We start from the raw sequence: 23,082 nt of genomic DNA on the forward strand, positions 1-23,082 counted from the left end.
TACCCAGGGCCTGTAAATGAAATACGACCAGTAGGCCTGCAGCACTTATTTAGCCTGCCTCTTAAGTAACCCCTCGCGACATGTCTAAGGTCTGTCATTGCCGCCAGAATGCAGTTTTAAGCTGCCAGTCCAAATTGCACAATAAACCACTTGCCAAGCCTTAAAATCCCATTAAATTTACAAATAAGTCACCCCTAAGGTAGGCCCTAGGTAGCCCAAAATGCAGGGTGCATTGTATTTGAAAGTTTGGACATGTACTTTTAAATTCAACATGTCATTTTGAACATGTCAAATTCTACCTTTCTTTTTCACTACTATGAGGTCTACCTCTCCAATAGGATAACATTGGCTTGCCTTATTACATTCAGTAAGTGCTAACTTTTGATTGGAAACAGTTAAATATTTCATGTTTGGTGTCAGAGAAATTGTTATTTCAACTCCTCTTTATTGGTACAGTTGGATTTCGGAGCTCAGCCTCATGGTACAAGCCCTGAGCTAAGTGGCCAGTCTCAGGCTACCACCTGTGGACAGGTGAGAAGGAGAATGTGAGGAAGGTGCCTAACACACTGGGATGTTTCCCCCTACTTTCAGAAACCTCAGAGGTCAGAGACCCCTGGTTGGCCTGGGGCTTTGCTCCTAATACTGACAGCTGTTGATGGTCTCTCTTGGTTGCTGTCCTTATGGGCAGAGTTTTCATTGGGTTGGGGACATAAGTCCGACCCAAGGGGTAAAATGGGCCCACTTTAAGAAAGTTGCAATTTTCCTGCCCTAGCTATTAAGTGCCTGCAATCTATTGCTGGGTCAAAAGACTGAGTGTAGTTGGCAGTTGACTGTGTTTATTCCTCGCAGACAGCCACACAATAGGGGGATTAGGTGTGCCTGGAAGGTTGATCACTGTCAGGAAGAGGGGTGTTGCTGGGCACAGCCCCCTTGTAAATCAAAACTCTGTGCCCTGCCTTCATACAAAGGACTTGTCACCACTGCATTGTTCATGTAGCCACATTAGAGCTAGGGCAGGGGAGGTGGAAAACTTCAAGCACTTCAAATGAAATTCTTTAGAAACTTCTACTTCAAAGAAGGCACCAGGAATAAAATAGGACCCTCTCTTAGGCTTGTCTAACCATGGTTGCAGAGACAGGCATTGTGCAGGAATAGATCCCTGTTCAACCTCTCTGAGCCTGAGAGCAGATGTTATGCTGATTATGAGGAGGACATTGACTTTGCTCATACTAGCATACATCAAGCACCATTCACACTATCCATAATAGCATAGCAATGCACATAACTCACAGCTTACAAGCATCTCCCTGATCTCAGGAAAGGGCTTGTGCTTACTTAAACAAGGACCGAAATCCCACGAGCACAGAGGACTCACAAGACTCCGCGACCTTATTGGGTGTGGCTCGGTACAGCAGGCTACTTAAACAGCACCCAGCCAGCAATGAGCGCTTGTCATACATAGAGCTTCCCATGGTTTCTGCTTACCTCTTCTCACTGCAACGCTTCCTGCTGCATTTCTTCTGGGAGTTTGTCCATCTTGAACCAACCCTGCAGCCCATACAACGATGACCTAAAAAGGGAAAAAGAGAAGCCAAATTAAAACCACATCATGGTAGTAAAGTGCTGCAGTGTACTCATCCTGATTGTGTGGGTGATCCGCCTAGATTGGAGTGTTGACACTTAGGCGCAACTTCATTACAGACTTGTAAGGTCAGCAACAAAAGAACCCCATTATTAGTGGCGCACACTGGCAGACATTAACCTCTAAGAAATAACATACCTACTTGGCTAATAAGCGTAGATCATGGACTAATGGCTAACAGCCAAATATGCTGAACTTTGTTATAGCACATAAACTGTTATGTCACTTTGGTCACAGTGAACGTTTGCTAATTATTGATGGCACCTTGATCAAAGTGAATGTATACTAATTACGGATGGAAGCTTAGATACTAAACTACATTAGGCCATCACTCTTCAACGTGCTATTTACTTATCCTGAGTTGAGTAATTCTTTTCTCATTATTGTTTTCAATGTATTGCTTTATTACTCATTGTCTATAGGTACAAGATGAGTGCCAGCATAACTGTTGTATTTACATTGGTTCTTGATGTATAAGATAACGATATGATACATTTCTCCTGTACCCAAGAGACAGTCATTGATCACAAATCTTGTGTGTTCCTTAAGGTATTACCGATTCCAGTGATTACCTGATACCCTTTTCCAACAACTCACCTGTGAGACAACAGGTAGGGCAGACGGTAAAGAGGGAATTATCAGGCACTTTGGGAAAGAGGGAGGTAGGCAGATTGGGTATGCTCTTAATTGTTATCCATATTGAGCTCATTTGTGTGTCCTCCTACTTAAAGGACACTGGAAGGAGAGTTGATCCATAGACAGGCAGCCATCAGAGGCCACAGACGGTGCAGATACCCACAGTGTCTCTTATCCCCCATTCCCCTTTCCGATATTGGGTTAGAGTTGCCTAGGCATTTTGACATTGCCAGGTGACTAGGGCCTAGTAGTGGAGTTGGGATTCAACATCGCGTACTACAGCTCACTCTTGTTGGAACTCCAGGTGATTGCTTGACAGAACAACAACTCCACATAGTTCTTCCTGCCAGAGTGTGATGGATTCTCGAGACATAAAATTGTCGGATCTTGCCAATGTGATAAGGAATCTCTAAAGAGAAAAGCAGGCGTTGGCACAGCAAGTTGATGCCCTGCAAGGCATAGCAAACCCCATATGGAATGGGTGGCCTTGACTCTGCAGACACCATTGCTTGGTATATGGCACTACTGCTTTTGTATGCTTGCATGCTTTCCACTGTATGTTCGAGACATTTCCAGGCTATTCTTATGAACATGCCCTTTGATGGTGATGGGATGCTATTCAGTGAGAAGGCATACTCCTCCTGTGAATGCTTCGAGAACAGCAGGACTACGTCTTGTGCCCTTGTTCTTGGCAATTCCTCCAATACTATCAGAAATTACATGACTATTCTATGGGTGTATAGTCTCATCAAAAGCAGCCATCTCTGCCCTTTCAAATGCCACAGAAGTTGTATTGTTTCTTTTTGATGGATACTTTTAACTGCAGATTCCTCAGCTTCAGAATACCCCAGCGCCAGATTGGATCTAGAGAATTTTACAGCAATGCTTTTTGTAACTGCAGTGACTCCATAATGATCTGGGTAGTGAAGGAACAGAGCTGCATATAAACGCTGACGTAAGGCTTAGAAGGTACATCTGGCTTTGATCAACTAAGTTTTCCTTATGGTCATGTCCCTTGGTGGGTCTAGATTGTTTGGAGAGAAGGCTGATTCAGTGCTCTAACGATTTAAGGACATTTGAACCATGGGACTCTAATCACCAACAGTACTGGGATTTTAGTGGTTATTCCAGCTGACAGACAATGTCAGCCTTTCCAACCTTTTGTGCAAGGCCCAGTCCTATAGGGGCAGAGGTTATGGTGGCAGCTAACGCAGACCATGCCAGCAGCAACAGCTATTCTCTAACTCTTCCGGCCCTGCTGCAGAGGCTGCTAAGCCAATTTAGCTTGCCCCTGCAAGTCCTAACTCAGAATACAGAAGGAAGGGTACAACAATTTCTCCTTGGTTAGAAATTCATCACGTCGGGCAGATTGTTCTTGCAAATCTTTCAAATGGGCCAGACACGCCCTACTTTTTCCCTGAAGATTGATTCCTGGACCTGCAGGACTCATATTTTTTTAGACCCGTCCTGCAGTACCACAGATATTATCTGTAGAACACTTTCAGTTTGCCATGCTTCCCTTCCTCCACACTTAGGCCCCCAGGTTTTCATGAAAGTTCTGGCATTGGTCATTGCCCACTTTTAGAAGTCAGGGATGCATATGTGTCTAAACTTCAATGAATAGATGTTTAACGTGGGCTTGCTGCAATTAGTCACAGACCTTCTCTTGACGACGGTCACACTCCTGACATCATTGGGTTTTCCATCAATGATCTGAAGTTTTTCCTGAGCGCTACACAGAGGATTCCATTCACTGGGGCTGACCTGGACACAGTTGCATTTCCAAGTATTACCACCACATCATTAAGTCATTGAGTCTGAGACACAATATAATCCCAATATTTGAGGCTCAATAATAGGTCTCGATGAAGGATTCTCTGCGTCTTCTTGGACTCCTAGTTTTGTGCATCCTCCCTGTCCCAAACACCAGACGGTATATGCAGGTTCTGCAGTGGAACCTTAGGTTTCAGCGGGCCCAGCATTAGGGTTGCCTTTCCAACTCCATCCATAACGCAGAGGAGACAGCTCAGGGTCTTCTGTGGTGGCTGTCAAGCACCAACCTGGCCTGTGGCAGGACAGTCTTCCTTCTCGACTAAGACTTCACAGTTGAAGCAGATGCATCACCGCTGGGTGTCAGGGGTCTCCTGGGGGGAGATTGATATTAGAATCCTCTTGCCCCCAACAGAGAACCAATGCTATATCAATCTTTTGAGACTTCTGGCAATTTATAAGGCCCTGAAACCTTCTTGCAATCGATCAAGTGGAGGCTGGTACAGGGACTCAGAGACAATATGACTGCCCTGTGGTATTTGTCAGGTTCTCTGAAGCCAGAGCAGATTAGTTCAGTAGGCATCCACTGGCAGATCAAAAGTAGCATCTTTTCCTTAAGGTGGCAAAGGCATCTTTGATCAGAGATTCATGCCCTGACTATCTGTTCTCTACTGGTGAGAATGTGTAGTGTTAAAACTACTGCATACTGGAGTTTCCTCCAGGAAAGTCATAGCAGGTCGCAAGCTAACTGCAATGGAATATGTTTTCCTGTCCACATTCCTGCCACTGCATCTAATGCCTTGAGCTCTGAGAAAAGTCAGGACAGACATGGCCCATATCATTTTATTAGTTCTGGACTGGACCAAGAAAGTAGGGTACCAAGAGCTCCCAAGTTTGACCATTTTATCTCTGATCTGGCTACCACTTTTGGAGAACCTCCTGTCTCAGCAAAGGACAGGACACTGCACCCTGGTCTCCGCAACCTATACCTCCATGCATGGAGATTGAACAACAGCAGTTAAATATGTTCGATCTGCCAGCTGCCTAAGTCGATGTTGTACTTTCAGCCCAACCGCCTCCTAAAAAAACATCTAGGCTAGGTGCTGAGAAAACTTTTCTGCCTGGTGTGGCGCTCACATCTGTGGTCAAAAGACAGGACCCAGGTCTTGTGTACAAATCTCTCCCCTAACACCTCATATCTCCTGACTTGAAAATGTTTCAAACAAGATGTAAAATGAAACGTAGAAACTGGTTTTGAGATAAATCTGTGGATTAACCTTATGGCTGATGGTGTCTTAGCTACTGTGAAGGGCAATTTTTTTTAATGCTCTCTACTTAACATTGTGTAAGTCGCATCTTTTTTGCCATTATTTTCTGTATGTGTGTCAAATTGTAAGGCACAAATAAATCAGTCTATTTCAAGTATTTCCATCGCACACTACTGTATTTTAAAATCTGCAACATCAAACTCAGTTGCATAATCGATCAAAGTTGACTTTGTCAGTGCTGTAAGATGGACTTGTCACTTTTTATTATATCGAATGCAGATGATACAATATTATTAAAAGAGTACATTTGAATTGACAATAGGGTCAAGCCGTTAACCACAACAGCTAAAGCCTTTTCCAAATTATTCCCGCCAATTCCTCTTAAAAGTTCAGCAGCTTCCTGCTGGGAATGTTTACAAAGTTGATTCATGGCGTATATAAATGATTTAGAACTTAATGATCTAGGACCTAACAAGAAATCTTGGAAATCCATGTCATAAGAAAAGAGAGACAAGTATTCCCTAACTGCGGGGGCGTGGCTTCGCCGTGCTGCAGTATGGCCACCTTTTAGAGCAAAAAAACGATGGATTTAGGCCCAGATCTCTGTACTGGGGTGAATGTATGACATTGTTCTGCATTCTGTCCATCAACTGTTGTTTTTGCATTTGTCACCCCGAATGGGACAGGTATGCTCAGACGTGAGTCCTGTGCTCTCCACGCCACTGGAGTCAAGCTATCCTGGCTGAAGACGGCTGATAGCCAGAAACAGGTCCTAGGATGCTGGATTACAGTCCAGGTAAGACATGGCTTGGCAGTTGGGCTGGACTGTTCCCATGAGGCACAGGGTCATGGCTGATTTGCATATGGCCATGTCTGAACTGGGGTGGTGTGGTAGGCAAAAAACGATGCATTTAGGCCTAGATCTCTGTACTGGAGTGAATGTATGACATTGTTCTGCATTCTGTCCATCAACTGTTGTTTTTGCATCTGTCACCCCGAGTGGGACGGGTATGCTCGGACGTGAGTCCAATGCTCTCCACGCCACTGGAGTCAAGCTATCCTGGCTGAAGATGGCTGATAGCCAGAATCAGGTCCTAGGATGCTTGATTACAGTCCAGGGAAGACATGGCTTGGCAGATCGGGATGGACTGTTCCCATGAGGCACAGGGTCATGGCTGATTTGCATATGGCCATGTCTGAACTGGGGTGGTGTGGTGAGCAAATAAACAATGGATTTAGGCCTAGATCTCTGTACTGGGGTGAATGTCTGACATTGTTCTGCATTCTGTCAATCAACTGTTGTTTTTGCATCTGTCACCCGAGTGGGACGGGTATGCTCAGACGTGAGTCCAGTGCTCTCCACGCCACTGGGGTCAAGCAATCCTGGCTGAAGATGGCTGATAGCCAGAAACCGGTCCTAGGATGCTTGATTCCGGTCCAGGGAAGACATGGCTTGGCAGTTCGGGCTAGACTGTTCCCATGAGGCAGAGGGTCAACTCTGATTTGCATATGGCCATGTCTGAACTGGGGTGGTGTGGTAAGCAAAAAAACGATGGATTTAGGCCAGGATATCTATACTGGGGTGAATGTATGACATTGTTCTGCATTCTGTCCATCATCTGTTGTTTTTGCCTTTGTCACCTCGAGTGCGAAGGGTATGCTCAGACGTGAATCACGTGCTCTCCACGCCACTGGAGTCAAACTATCCTGGCTGAAGACGGCTGATAGCCAGAAACCGGTCCTAGGATGCTTGATTCCGGTCCAGGGAAGAAATGGCTTGGCAGTTCGGGCTGGACTGTTCCCATGAGGCACAGGGTCAAGGCTGATTTGCATATGGCCATGTCTGAACTGGGGTGGTGTGCTGAGCAAAAAAACGATGGATTTAGGCCCAGAGCTCTGAACTGAGGTGAATGTATGACATTGTTCTGCATTCTGTCCATCAACTGTTGTTTTTGCATTTGCCACCCCGAGTGGGACGGATACGCTCAGACGTGAGTCCCGTGCTCTCCACGCCACTGGAGTCAAGCTATCCGGGCTGAAGACGGCTGATAGCCAGAAACAGGTCCTAGGATGCTGGATTACAGTCCAGGCAAGACATGGCTTGGCAGTTGGGCTGGACTGTTCCCATGAAGCACAGGGTCATGGCTGATTTGCATATGGCCATGTCTGAACTGGGGTGGTGTGGTGAGCAAAAAAACTATGTATTTAGGCCTAGATCTCTGAACTGGAGTGAATGTATGACATTGTTCTGCATTCTGTCCATCAACTGTTGTTTTTGCATCTGTCACCCCGAGTGGGATGGGTATGCTCAGACGTGAGTCCAATGCTCTCCACGCCACTGGGGTCAAGCTATCCTGGCTGAAGATGGCTGATAGCCAGAAACAGGTCCTAGGATGCTTGATTACAGTCCTGGGAAGACATGGCTTGGCAGTTCGGGATGGACTGTTCCCATGAGGCACAGGGGCATGGCTGATTTGCATATGGCCATGTCTAAACTGGGGTGGTGTGGTGAGCAAAAAAAGATGGATTTAGGCCTAGATCTCTGTACTGGGGTGAATGTCTGACATTGTTCTGCATTCTGTCCATCAACTGTTGTTTTTGCATCTGTCACCCGAGTGGGACGGGTATGCTCAGACGTGAGTCCAGTGCTCTCCACGCCACTGGGGTCAAGCTATCCTGGCTAAAGAAGGCTGATAGCCAGAAACCGGTCCTAGGATGCTTGATTCCGGTCCAGGGAAGACATGGCTTGGAAGTTCGGGCTAGACTGTTCCCATGAGGCAGAGGGTCAACTCTGATTTGCATATGGCCATGTCTGAACTGGGGTGGTGTGGTAAGCAAAAAAACGATGGATTTAGGCCAGGATATCTATACTGGGGTGAATGTATGACATTGTTCTGCATTCTGTCCATCATCTGTTGTTTTTGCCTTTGTCACCTCCAGTGCGAAGGGTATGCTCAGACGTGAATCACGTGCTCTCCACGCCACTGGAGTCAAACTATCCTGGCTGAAGACGGCTGATAGCCAGAAACCGGTCCTAGGATGCTTGATTCCGGTCCAGGGAAGAAATGGCTTGGCAGTTCGGGCTGGACTGTTCCCATGAGGCACAGGGTCAAGGCTGATTTGCATATGGCCATGTCTGAACTGGGGTGGTGTGCTGAGCAAAAAAACGATGGATTTAGGCCCAGAGCTCTGAACTGGGGTGAATGTATGACATTGTTCAGCATTCTGTCCATCAACTGTTGTTTTTGCATTTGCCACCCTGAGTGGGACGGATACGCTCAGACGTGAGTCCCGTGCTCTCCACGCCACTGGAGTCAAGCTATCCGGGCTGAAGACGGCTGATAGCCAGAAACAGGTCCTAGGATGCTTGATTACAGTCCAGGCAAGACATGGCTTGGCAGTTGGGCTGGACTGTTCCCATGAGGCACAGGGTCATGGCTAATTTGCATATGGCCATGTCTGAACTGGGGTGGTGTGGTGAGCAAAAAAACTATGTATTTAGGCCTAGATCTCTGAACTGGAGTGAATGTATGACATTGTTCTGCATTCTGTCCATCAAGTGTTGTTTTTGCATCTGTCACCCCGAGTGGGATGGGTATGCTCAGGCGTGAGTCCAATGCTCTCCACGCCACTGGGGTCAAGCTATCCTGGCTGAAGATGGCTGATAGCCAGAAACAGGTCCTAGGATGCTTGATTACAGTCCTGGGAATACATGGCTTGGCAGTTCGGGATGGACTGTTCCCATGAGGCACAGGGGCATGGCTGATTTGCATATGGCCATGTCTAAACTGGGGTGGTGTGGTAAGCAAAAAAGCGATGGATTTAGGCCAAGATATCTGTACTGGGGTGAATGTATGACATTGTTCTGCATTCTGTCCATCATCTGTTGTTTTTGCCTTTGTCACCTCGAGTGCGAAGGGTATGCTCATACGTGAATCCCGTGCTCTCCACGCCACTGGAGTCAAGCTATCCTGGCTGAAGACGGCTGATAGCCAGAAACCGGTCCTAGGATGCTTGATTCCGGTCCAGGGAAGACATGGCTTGGCAGTTCGGGCTAGACTGTTCCCATGAGGCACAGGGTCAAGTCTGATTTACATATGGCCGTGTCTGAACTGGGGTGGTGTAGTGAGCAAAGAAACGATGGATTTTGGCCCAGATATCTGTACTGGGGTGAATGTATGACATTGTTCTGCATTCTGTCCATCATCTGTTGTTTTTGCCTATGTCACCTCGAGTGCGAAGGGTATGCTCAGACGTGAATCCCGTGCTCTCCACGCCACTGGAGTCAAGCTATCCTGGCTGAAGATGGCTGATAGCCAGAAACCGGTCCTAGGATGCTTGATTCCGGTCCAGGGAAGAAATGGCTTGGCAGTTCGGGCTGGACTGTTCCCATGAGGCACAGGGTCAAGGCTGATTTGCATATGGCCATGTCTGAACTGGGGTGGTGTGCTGAGCAAAAAAACGAAGGATTTAGGCGCAGATCTCTGTACTGGGGTGAATGTATGTCATTGTTCTGCATTCTCTCCATCATCTGTTGTTTTTGCCTTTGTCACCTCGAGTGCGAAGGGTATGCTCAGACGTGAATCCCGTGCTCTCCACGCCACTGGAGTCAAGCTATCCTGGCTGAAGACGGCTGATAGCCAGAAACCGGTCCTAGGATGCTTGATTCCGGTCCAGGGAAGACATGGCTTGGCAGTTCGGGGTAGACTGTTCCCATGAGGCACAGGGTCAAGTCTGATTTACATATGGCCATGTCTGACCTGGGGTGGTGTAGTGAGCAAAGAAACGATGGATTTTGGCCCAGATATCTGTACTGGGGTGAATGTATGACATTGTTCTGCATTCTGTCCATCATCTGTTGTTTTTGCCTTTGTCACCTCGAGTGCGAAGGGTATGCTCAGACGTGAATCCCGTGCTCTCCACGCCACTGGAGTCAAGCTATCCTGGCTGAAGATGGCTGATAGCCAGAAACCGGTCCTAGGATGCTTGATTCCGGTCCAGGGAAGAAATGGCTTGGCAGTTCGGGCTGGACTGTCCCCATGAGGCACAGGGTCAAGGCTGATTTGCATATGGCCATGTCTGAACTGGGGTGGTGTGCTGAGCAAAAAAACGAAGGATTTAGGCGCAGATCTCTGTACTGGGGTGAATGTATGTCATTGTTCTGCATTCTGTACATCGACTGTTGTTTTTGCATTTGTCACCCCGAGTGGGGAGGGTATGCTCAGACTTGAGTCCCCTGCTCTCCACACCACTAGAATCAAGCTATCCTGGCTGATGACGGCTGATAGCCAGAAAGGCTGATCTGCATATGGCCATGTCTGAACTGGGGTGGTGTGGAGTGCACAAAAACGATGGATTTAGGCCCAGATCTCTGTACTGGGGTGAATGTATTGGGTGGGAAGGGTATGCTCAGACGTGAGTCCCGTGCTCTCCACACCACTGGAATCAAGCTATCCTGGCTGATGACGGCTGATAGCCAGAAACCGGTCCCAGGATGCTTGATTCCGGTCCAGGGAAGACATTGCTTGGCAGTTTGGGCTGGACTTTTCCCATGAGGAACAGGGTCAAGGCTGATTTGCATATGGCTGTGTCTAAACTGGGGTGGTGGGGAGTGCAAAAAAAGATGGATTTAGCCCAGATCTCTGTACTGGGGTGACTGTATGACATTGTTCTGCATTCTGTCCATCAACTGTTGTTTTTGCATTTGTCACCCCGAGTGGGAAGGGTATGCTCAGACGTGAGTCCTGTGCGCTGCACACCACAGGAATCAAACTATCCTGGCTGATGATGGCTGATAGCCAGAAACCGGTCCTAGGATGCTTGATTCCGGTCCAGGGAAGACATGGCTTGGCAGTTCGGGCTGGACTGTTCCCATGAGGCACAGGGTTAAGGCTGATCTGCATATGGCCATGTCTGAACTGGGGTGGTGTGGAGTGCAAAGAAACAATGGATTTAGGCGCAGATCTCTGTACTGGGGTGAATGTATGACATTGTTCTGCATTCTGTCCATCAACTGTAGTTTCTGCATTTGTCACCCTGAGTGGGAAGGGTATACTCAGTCATTCTCATTGCTCTTAATTGGCTGAGAAGGGTGTGATGCAGACCTTCTGTGCTTCTTCACATGTCCCCCGCTTTGCGTTCCATTCAGGCCTGACCTTCTCTCTGTCAGGGTACTAATTCTGCACCCCAACCCACGAGACCTCCACATTGATGCTTGGGAATTGAGCTGGGACAACTGAGCTCCTTTCAGCAGCCAATAGAGGCAAGACATCATCTTATGTGCACATTGCCCCTTCACTAAGTTGGCCTATTACAGTAGATATGGCAACTTTGTTGCCTGTTGTGCGGACAATGGTTGTGATCCCTTCCAGGCCAAGTTATTGCAAGTGCTACAGTTTGTGATTTTCCTGCCTCAGATGGGCTGTGCCATTGCTACTGTGAAAGGCTATTTAACTGCCTTGTCCTCTTTCCTCTGGCTGCTGGATCAGCAATCCCGGTTTAAGCCCCTTGTTGTCATGTGTTTTCTTATGGGCCTGTGTTAGAATTTAGGGTCTCTAGTTGGCACAGGTAGGTACTTGTGACAAATAGGGACCCTTGCCTCTAGTCAGGATAAGGGAATTACACTCCTAAATAACACCTGCTCACTCCCTTGGTAGCTAGGCACGAGCAGACTGGCTTATCTCAGAGGCAGTGTGTAAGGCATTTGTGACCACATATAGTAACCCAATGACAACACTACAGATGGACACCACACAAGGTTTTTATATCAAAAATAAGTATACTTATATATATAGAGTTACCACAAGACCATCAATGACAAAAATACACAATACTATCATTTTAAGATGGTAGATTTAGCTTAGTTAAGTTCGGTTCTTGAGATGCGACACGTTTCGTCAATGTACCTTAGGTTGCGTTGCTCTTCCACAACAAGCAATGTCGCAGCAAGAAAAATGCAGAAAAGTACAAGTACAAAGAAATAAAGACGGGAAGATCTTCCAGATGCGACACGCTTCTCCGGTAATGCGAGAAGTCCTCGATTCGATGCGTGGACTGCAGCGGCGGCACTCTTGTTCCGCGATACGACGGCAGCAGCTCCACTTGCGACACTCTTGCCCCATGATGCGTGAAGCTTCCGCAAGATGCGACAACTACAGCAACGACATCCACGATGTGACGGCAGCAGCTCCAACTGCAGCGCGCTTCTCGAGGATGCAAGGCGCTTTCCTTTGATGCGGTGCAGTGCGACAGTTCCAGGGGCAACACCCTCCCTTGGAGTTGCAACGGCAGGCACAGCGACGGCGACACGCGCCGACCTCGCTGCGAGACTCTTCTCTCGATGCGGTGCAATGTGACAGCTACAGCGGCGACACCCTCCTTCCGAGTTGCGACGGCAGCTGCAGCGATAGCATTTGACAGAAAACAACCTAGGCAACTAATGGTTCATAGTATAATATATAAAAGGACAAAAGGCTATACAATTCTTAGAAAAATACAAGTTTTATTATTGATTTTTTAAGCATTTAAAAAAAGACATATGGCAAAAGACAGGAGATTTAAAAACAATAAAATGTGAGCACATCAAAGATATGTTAAAAAGTTGAAAGTGGCAGTGGTAGAGAAAAACAGGAAAATAAAGGATTGGAAGGGTATAAGGGTCATGAGCTGGATTGCCGTTTTTTTTACCCCCTGGTCTTTCATAAATACCTTACCGAAAGACCATATATCAACTACCCCACACAATGTCACTCATGATGAGTCTATTATTACATGCAAGGAAATGAGAGAAAAGTTAGAAATGTATCAAGTATTACTAATTAGAAATAGGACAAATTGGCTACTGATTTTTAATTATAGGAGAATGTATGTCTCTTTTTGGAAATCTTGTATAACTAATGTATTTTATATGTATATATTTTTTAGAAACTGTGTGGCTACTCCAGAAGAAGGCGCTGGTTCGCCGAAACGCGCGTAGAGACCCAATTTGCCACTTTCAACTTTTTAACATATCTTTGATGTGCTCACATTTACTGTTATAAATGTATGATATTGTATAACTCATGACTCTATGTATGTTTATTGTTTTTAAATCTCCTGTCTTTTGCCATATGTCTTTTTTTAAATGCTTAAAAAATCAATAATAAAACTTGTATTTTTCTAAGAATTGTATAGCCTTTTGTCCTTTTATATATTATACTATGAACCATTAGTTGCCTAGGTTGTTTTCTGTCAAATGCTCTATTTTCCCTGACCTAGGAACTGTTGTATCCTTACTCTCAGGGGGTCCTTGTTACATACCCACTAAGCTGCAGCGATAGCGACATGCTTCCTCTTCGATGCGGCACGCTTCTCTCGGATGCGGTGCAGTGCGACAGTTCCAGCGTCACACCCTCCTTCCGAGTTGCGACGGCAGGCACAGCGACGGCGACTCGCTTCTTCTCAATGAGTCGCGCTTCCAGCTCCTTGCGACACGCAGTTCCTCAGAAGGCCCAAAACAGGAGCAGGCACTTCCAAAAGAACTCTGGGAGCTGGGGGTTAAAGTCTGTTGTCCCTGAGGCTTCAGCAGGAGGCAAGCTCTTTTCCAAGCCCTTGGAGATCCTTCACAAGTTGAAAGCAAAGTACACAAAGTTCCTTTCTCCTTCAGTTGGCAGTAAGGCAACCACTGCAGGCCAATCTCCCAAGCAGCACTTCAATTTGGGAATAGTCTCTCCTCAGTTTCTTCAGGTTCCTCTCTCCTCAGTTTCTTCAGGTTCCTCTCTTCAGTAAAGGATTCTTCTTGTAGTCCAAAGTGATTTCATTTCATGGGATCAGGGTCCTAATATTTATACCCCTCAATCCTTTGTTCTCTGAGTGGAGAGGGGCCTTGCCCAGTCCAAACCAGTGCTGAAGCACTCTGTCTACCGGACTTCTCCTTTCCTTTCACAGTGCAGGGCTGGCACATCAGACGCCCCACAGGAGGTGGAGCCAGCATTGTGGAAGGCAATTACAATCTTGGAGCACTTTGTTTACATGACTCCTCTTCTTTCAGTGTGCAGGGCAGAGACATCAGCCACTCCCCAGGAGGTGGAGCCAGCATTTTGGAAGGCAGACTCAGTCCTATTCAAGGTTCAGGTGCAACTCCTCCCTCCCATCTAGATGCAGATCTCTCTATTCAAAACTGGGATGACTCATCCTGTCTCTTAGAATCCCCCAGCCCTGTCACTCACAAAACTAGACAAAGGAATACACAACCTAGCAGAGGCAGGCTTAAAAGGTTAGGTAAGCAAAAACCTACTTTCTCAAAGTGGTATTTGCAAACACAGAATGTTAACACCAACTTCACTAAAAGATGTGTTTTATCATTCTGAGTTCAGGCAAACTAAACTCGAATTTCTACCATGTTCTCTGAGTCAGTTAGGATTATAAACATGTAATAATCTAACAGCCCATTCTGGCCTATGGAGAACAGGTATCCTTGCAATAGTGAAAAACGAAAATAGCTGTAATTCACTATTAGGACATGTCATACACATCAGGGCATGTCCTACCTTATACTCGCAATGACCCTGCCCTTGGGCCTACCATAGGGGTGACTGAAATGAAGAAAAGGGAAGGTTTAGGTACTGGCAAGTGGGTGCACTTGCCCAGTCAGCGTGACAGTACCAAACTGCACACAGGCTCTGCAATGGCAGACCTTAGACACATTTTACAAGGCTGCTTCTGTGGGTAACACAACCAGTGCTGCAGGCCCACCAGCAGCATTTGGATTTACACGCCTTGGGCATACTCAGTGCACTTGACTAGGGTCTGACAAGTAAACCAAATAGCCAAACATGGAATCACTGATTAAATCATCAGTTTACAATAGGGAGCACTTGCACTGTGGCACTGAATAGCAGTGGCACAGTGCCCAAAGCATCTAATACCAGCAAAAACACATGAGGCAACAGCAAAAATGGAAGGGAGACCCACGCCAATGGTGCCAGGTCTAACAGCCTGTCTAACCTTTTACCTCTCACTCCCATTGTCGTTCCTCAATGGGACTTGAATTGGGTTCTCATGATTTTCACGGGGACTCCATTTGCGCCCCTGAGCAGTTGCACCCTTCAAATGTTGACCCTCAAAACTGTGGGCCTCATTTGCAAGAAATGACACATCGCTATAGGAATGCAGCAATGCATCAAAACCACTCATGATGCATCTTAATTCCGATGTGTTCATGTGAAGGATGCCGCAAGGTACCCAGCCCAAATGTGGTGCATTGCTGTAGTTGGTCATAAAACGTACTCAACTACAGCAATGCGTCAAAAGACAGAGGCGATGTGTGTTATTGTATAGGACAACTGTAATAGTGTGAAAAGGAGAAAAACTCAGATTGCACTCTATTACATTGATCCTGTATGTCAAGCATATAAGTGGGCATAGTGTATTGATTTGTACCACTTTGTCCACGTATGCGATACATAAGGCAATAATGGAGTGTAATGTATAATTTACTGTGTTATCTACCTTATGTGTGCACTTACCTAGTGAGAGGATGTGACTTGAATGCAGATTACACAGTTTCAAGACACTTCAACTGGTCGGATCTTCTAAAATAGCCAATGCGTCATGCATAAGCCTGTATTTTTGAGGCATAGGCATTTTGACGTATCTCAAGAGCAGCGGCCCTCTTTCAGACAATGCTTCAGTTTGGGAAAAAAATCATAAATACCAATGCGTCAGTTTTACAGGGGATTTTCCGGATTGCATATATTAAAACTAACGTGATGCAGATGATTTTTACAGAGGAAAAGAACAACGCATGCCGACGAAAAGTGAAGCATCCTCAAAGATACGTCACCCTGTATAGGTAGAGAGCAGTAATGGCCCCAAAGTTCATGCTCGTTCCACAAAGACCAAAGCTGCTTCTACTGACCTTTCCAGAGGCGTCCCGTTGGGCGACATCTGCAGAGCAGCTATGTGTTCACCCTTGAATACTTTTGCAAATCACTACTGCCTCCATTCTCAGGCATGTAGTGACAGGTACTTTGTATGAGGAGATTTGCATGATATTCCCGGTTCATGTGAACGACTCAGTCCCATCTCCCAGGGAGGTACTACTTTGGAGCTCATTCATCAGGTGGGGAATCTGCGGGAATATGTACCCACCAGAACAAAAATGCACTTACCTTCATTACCAATATTTACGTTGGATAAATGATCTTTCCATGGATTATTCACAGCCATCCCTCCTACCCCATGAGCTAATGCCATGATTAGTAAGATAGCAAGGTATGCAAACGTCGTATGCGCTGTATTTGTTGCTGTCACTGCTCTCTATGTTCCTCTCTGCCCCCTCCTAGATGGAATGGAGCTGACAACAGCAAGAAATGTGGCCTTATGCAGCCTAGGGACAGTGAATACCTGTGAGGTGTGGGAGACTCGGGGGGCCCTCATCACATTTTGTGGCGGATATCATTTTTTTTAACTCCACAATTATATAGTCCGGTGATGTCACTGAATGTGGCACCTAATGTACTGTGGTGATGTCACGTCCGGAAGCAGAGTGTAGAGTATCACCTGGCTCTGCTGGAGAGTCACTGCTGAGGTAAGGATTTCCACACCAGCTTCGTGACTCGAAGGAATAGTCATAAGGTGACCAATCTTTACGAATATTATGTATGTACTAGAAATATTGTAACCAAATGTAAGTAACTTGAAAGCGGTCTATTTTACTGCATTGCAAATAAGTGTCTGGACAGCTTAATACAATCTTTGATGTTAACAGTGTTCATTCATTTTCAAGCTGACTACTACTTTTTACTACTGATCTGCATGATCTTATTACAACTTCATTGGTCTGGAATATATGGCAAACTAAGTCTTGTAAATCTTTTGGTAACTTGTGGCATAGAGCCTGCAGAGTAATGCGTGTTACAATCTTCCCTATTATAAAGTGTCTGACAGACAATTTTACCACACAGTTTCTCTGTGCGAATATTTTAGTTGAATTCTGCAGCACACGGACCTCTCACGACTAACAAATATGATTTTCTTCTCCTTTAGTCTTTTAGTGATATCACTTCGATGCATAGATTCAACTCTTCAGCATCAGCACAAGTGAGGAAACAAGTGACTACACCGCCAGAAAATGCAAACGACTTTAGTGCCACCAGGCACTGCTGGTCACATTCTTCACATCTTCAGGGGGCACCAGAGGCTGGGCCACGGTTTCATATGGTGCAGCTAGCAGCCAAGGCAGCCTCGACAAGTCAAAGAGATCCGGAGTCATATACTGATTCGGAAGTGCTCTGGACGCAGAGCCCTTTGGCGTCCGAGCCATTTTACTATAAACAGAGCAGTCCTTATCATATGCAAGACAATGAGGTTGATGGTCACTTTCTTCAGTCTTTAAAGACAGTGGACACAGAACGTTTGCCTAAAGCCCAATTTCCTCGCCTGGACAATCTGATGCCAAGCGGATTTCCTTTGGGAAGAAATAACACCCTTTGTGAATCGAGTGCACGTCCTTATAGTTACTCCAACAGTGGCATGAAATCCATCCCTTCATACATTTTAAAGCACCAGCAAAACGAGTCACGAGACTGGAAATGGTCGACGGATCAAGAGATGGGTCATCTCAGCTACGAGCCATTGGATTTTCGGGGAAGTGCCCATTCGAGCCTCAAGAACAATGAAAAAACTCTTCTCTTTCAGTCTCAGCTTGCAGCAAACGACCCGGAAAGGCCCGAGAAGAGGTCACTCGACCTATGGGAGCCCCCATCAGAGAAAGACAGTTTCTTGGCGCATGTTCATGAACTTCAATCTGAGCAAGGCTTTGGGAGCCTATCTGACGAATTCACAGACATGCTGTATATGGGCCGAGCAACCCGCAGCGAAGGAAAGATGCTCCAACACCCTTATTCACCAATCAAGCAGAAGCCAGCGATGCTACAAAACCCTGCTGCAATTCAGAGCACTAGTGCATTTTCATATAATAACAGCAACCTGCATTTTCAACAAACAGGTGAAGCCCAGATGGAAAGAAAAAGGTCCAGTCCACTTTCAGAGAATAGAGAGAGCAGAGTATTAGAAGGTATGGTGACCAATGTCTTCAAACATATTTTCCATTTGTTAAATACTTCAAAAACACCGCATTTGCCACAAAGGTAAACGGCATGACGTTTTTCTTGAGCGCAGGGGGAGGGTGTGAATCTTTGTAGTTTTTGAAATACTGGACTTTTTGCAATTCTTAACAAATTTCATCGCACTCCATTCATATTGAGTAGCAATGTACTCCACCCGATCAGTAGTGCACAGGGGTAGACAATGACAGGTGGTGTTTGCTGCTAGTGGGAAACCAAAACCATGCATACATCGTTCCCCACCTCCTGCTTACCAGCAGGTGGTTTGGGGCCTGTCCGACTTGGGCATGGCCCCTTGCCATACCCCAGTCAGGCAGGCTTGCGTTTTGGTGTTCCATTTCCGACTGGACTAAGAAGTCCATCTCTGAACCCTTTTCACACTACAAATGTATATTAATATGGGCCCTTTCCAAATGTACAGTGGGCATAATATATGTTTGCCAAATATTTTGGGGGTTAAAATCAGTGGGTGCAAGTAGCAGCCAATCTGACACTACAAACTCTCAGTCAGATCACCAACACATATCAACCCTCATGGCTCTGCAACAAACATAGGGCATCATTTACAATATTTTGCCCTAGGGCAGCGCAGCAAGCCTTCCTGCTGCACTGCCCTGTGGCAAAAGAAAAAGGCAGGAATGTGCCATAACTATCAGATACAGCACATTCCTATACTCTTTCCCTTCCCTGGTGTTCAATTGGAGGATTGTTTTTGTGCAGGGAGGAAGACCTTCCTCCCCATTGCAGTGTGAGGCAACGCAGCGACTTGCGCTGTGTTGTCTTACTCAAATATCTACAAGGCCATGAGTGGCTTTATGTGGCCTTGTAGATATGGCTAAGCCCTGTATACCGCTGGAATTTCACAAAAAGTGACGTTTCGACAGAGCATAGGGCTTGTAAATGAGCACTTCAGAGTATTGATTTGTGGGACATAACACTCTTGCCAGGTCCCATACGTTACACATCTCCGAGATCATGTCGTATCATTAATCCTCTGCACACTTTCTAATTAGAAGAAATGGGAGCAGTCTTATGTGAGAAATATTCCAGGCTTATAAAGGCTCCCTCCTGTCTCCATCCCAGGGAACTGACATCTGGCATTGCCAGTCAGTGATGCCTCATCCCAAGACAAGTTAGTTAGTTGGGTGGTAGACCAACCAAACGGAGAACAGAAGGCTTCCAGGACAAAAGTCAGGGGGTTGATCCAGTTCTAACATTTAAATGAGAAAAGCGGCTCATGCATATCTGAATTATATCATTCACCGGTTATATTAGTAGTGACCATTTCCGTCTCTACAGTGTTTCCGAGTTTATGCCTCCAAATTTATTTTAAAGAGATATCAAGGAATCACCATTTTGCCCCAGTATACGAAATGTACCAGCCAGTGAAATTGAAATTGCTCGAGAATCCTTTCTGGTCCACCTCTAAAATCAGTCAAACCTGGATTAGCTGTTCAAGTAGACTTGAACCCATGTTTTTTGATGCTATTCATACTTTTATTTCTGGTATGTCGTGGCTTTCAGAGGGGTGCGTCAATATATGTAATTGTAATTATAATTGCATTTATATAGTACTTACTACCCCTGACGAGGTGTTGAAGCACTTTAGGCAAGGATCCTCCAGATCCCAAGGTTAGTGGTTAGTCCAGTGGTATCAGTTAGTCTTAGTTATCAGCATTAGTCTTGTGCACTCAAGCAAATCATTCCATGCAGTCATTCCAGTTTCTTCATGGTGGAATAAATTAATAGAGGTTAGTTGTGGTCATAAGTGGGGGGTAGGTGCGGTCATGTACACGGTGGGATTATTAGCTGATGTAGAGGAGACTGGGTATTGTTACTTTGCATAGGTATGCCCTTCAGAGGAAGGCGGGGAGATTGTGATCTTTAACATGAGCTGCAGCAATTTGTAGAAATGCAGTGATAAAGAATAAGTCAAACATTTATGTGACAGAGTAGGTTGTGCTCAGAGAAAGGAGGCATGCAAATGAAGGAAGGCAAGGAGAGGGTCATTTGAAAGGGAGGGAATAACAAAGACAGCCAATAATCAGAAGTTTTAATTAAAATTCAGTTTTTAATGCTGCGTTTAGGGGCTATACAATTTAGAGACAGCATGCAAGAATGTAGTAATAAACATTATTTACTTGTAAAGACTGTGCAATATTACGTATTTTTGATAGGCACTTCAATCACATAAACCGTATGGCCACTGCTAAACTACTGCTAGACCTATGATCCAGCCAGGTCATTTGGGTTAAATGGGCAAGAATAGTTGATCAATACTCGGTTAATGCTCCTGCATCAGAAATGAATATGCAACCGGTTCCGGATTTCACCCTTCCCTGTTCGGCAAATGGAACATCACTTGTTAATAGTCCTCCATTCTATATGTTGTGTTTGGTCTACATCCAGCATGTCCGAGAAACAAACTATTATTGTGGGTCAAACCTTTAAATAAAAATAAAACAAAGTAATAACTATCCTAAGGCCATTTGCCCTTCCGGATTAAACTTCTGTTCTCCAGCCCTCATACCACATAAATATCAACAAAAACCATGGTGCTGTCATCATCAGGCCCCGCAGGGAGGGTGTGGCTCCACAGCACTATGGGCACTGAAGGCATGATTGTGACATGTGACGGCCGGACAGGGTCTGGCTTCAATGGCCGTCCTATTGGCACTGAAGACAGGAATGTAGCATGTGAGAGTCGAGCTGGGCCTGGCCCCAAACACCGTCTTATGGGCACTGAAGACAGGACTGTGGCATGTGATGGTCGGGCAGGGGCGGGGGCTGTCTCTAGAGACCATTCCATTGCCACTAAGACAGGGCTATGGCATATGATGGCTGGGCAGGGGCTGTTCCAAGAGCTGTAGAAATGAATCTTCATAGGACACTGAAGATGGCCCCAAGCCCTCCCCTAAAAATATATTTATATTTAAGGCAGGAACCTGTGCTTAAAAACTTACATTAATATTTTGAGCGATAGACCCTGAAACTCTCACACACACACACGTAGTTGAGACAAAATCATCACATCACAATTAAATGGTCCTGGGGCATCCAGACATCGAAGTTGTTCAATTAGGGCTGTAAAGGAATGGTAAAGTCAGAGTCCACGTAATGCATACGTGTAAATGGGCAGACGGGCACGCATGTGTAGGGTGGTGGTCCTTAATCACAGCTGCCAAGTTATACCATATCATGTGAAACACTTCCAGACAGTTCAGGCCTTTATCTAACAACACTTTGGAACTTTGAAGCCCAGGTCGACAGTGATATATTTTATATTGAACGAGGCACTAAGTAAATAAATATAGCTTATACTGGGAAAAGTGAAACTAAAAGACCGAGAATGCAAACTGATGTCTGAAAGCATATGGCTAGTTCACTATGTCACAGCGTCGTGGTAGTCAATTCTAGTGTTGCATGTTATCTATAACTCTAATTGCGGAGGCTCCAAAGACCGACTTTAATACTGGCACCAACCATGCAAGGCACTATGGATCCCTACTCCTAACAAGAAAAGCAAAATTACAGGTCCCAACATGCTTAGTACTGTGTTTGTCTGTTTAAAAAAAATGTATGGCCTAATTTCACATAGCTGAAAGAAACTTCTAGCGGCAGATTACTTACCTTAAATTATCTCCAGCATCAGACTAGATCCAAAAACTTTTGTTGTGAGCAGTACCCCTTGCGTGCCAGTAGGTGAGGTCATTCAGCTCAAAGTGGTGTCATCGGTGTCGTCCACACCGGAAGTGACATGGGTGTTGTCTATATAGGAGCCACCTCAGAATGGTGATGTCAGTTCTTTTCTTTCCGCACCAGTCAGTGCAGATCTGAAGAAAGCTACCCCCAGGCAATTTTTGACTGCAGTTTTTTAGATTTTTGTTAAAGTTTTTTTTGAGAGATCTTCTCCTGGTGTGGCGGGGTGTCCCCTAAGAAAGCCAGCTTCAAGCCCAGGGGTGCCTGTCATCGACAGATGTTGGTGACGGACCCCTACATTGTTTGCCTCTGGTGTTGGGAGCACACTCACGGCACAAACACCTGCGTCGATTTCCACGCCATGCATCCCAAAGGGTTCAGGGAGTGGTCCATCAAGCTCCTTGCCGCTCAAAGTGCGACTCCGCAACAGTCTCGATCCCGGTCGAGAGGAAGGTCCCAGGATCGGTTGCGGATCCCAATATCTTCATTGCATTCAAAGTTGTCCGGGCAAGTCCCATAAGAAAAAGAAGAAGAAAAAGTCAAAGACTTCTTCGACTTCGCCCATCCGTCATGGTCTTCAGATGGGATGAGAGAGCATTGTCATTCGAGGCCTGGCTCTGCAACTGAGCTTGTGCCTGGGTGGTGGCTCTGTCCCTACCTGAGGTTCCTGGAACTGGTGTGACCCCTGCCCAACTTTGAGAATTTTTTGAGGCCATGCACCTAATATTTCCCACGCTGTTGCTGACAGCAGAGATGCTGTTAAGTTTATGATCAGATGTGGACTAGATACCACTGAGTCGCTAAGCAGAGCGGTTTCATCAACAGTGGCTTGATCGTAACACACCTGGCTCAGAACAACTAGCGTTTCAGGGAATTTCCAATCATCGCTTATGAACATGACCTTCAATGGCTCCCGTCTCCTTGGAAACAAGGTGGACTCAGCGCTGGAGCGCTTTAAGGA

The 23,082-nt window shown here is 45.9% G+C and overlaps 1 protein-coding gene across 1 annotated transcript in view; it reads left to right on the top strand.

Moving 5' to 3' along the window:
- SHOC1 (shortage in chiasmata 1) overlaps positions 1-23,082 on the top strand; it is a 1,715,507-nt gene that overhangs the window by 1,579,799 nt on the left and 112,626 nt on the right. The window contains exon 26 of the mRNA XM_086963751.1: positions 17,344-18,373. Coding sequence (XP_086819877.1) covers positions 17,344-18,373 — 1,030 coding nt within the window. The remainder of the gene's footprint in view (positions 1-17,343; positions 18,374-23,082) is intronic.

The sequence above is a fragment of the Lissotriton vulgaris genome, chromosome 3_1 (assembly GCF_964263255.1).
Source record: "Lissotriton vulgaris chromosome 3_1, aLisVul1.2, whole genome shotgun sequence".
In the NCBI taxonomy this organism is placed as follows: Eukaryota; Metazoa; Chordata; class Amphibia; order Caudata; family Salamandridae; genus Lissotriton; species Lissotriton vulgaris.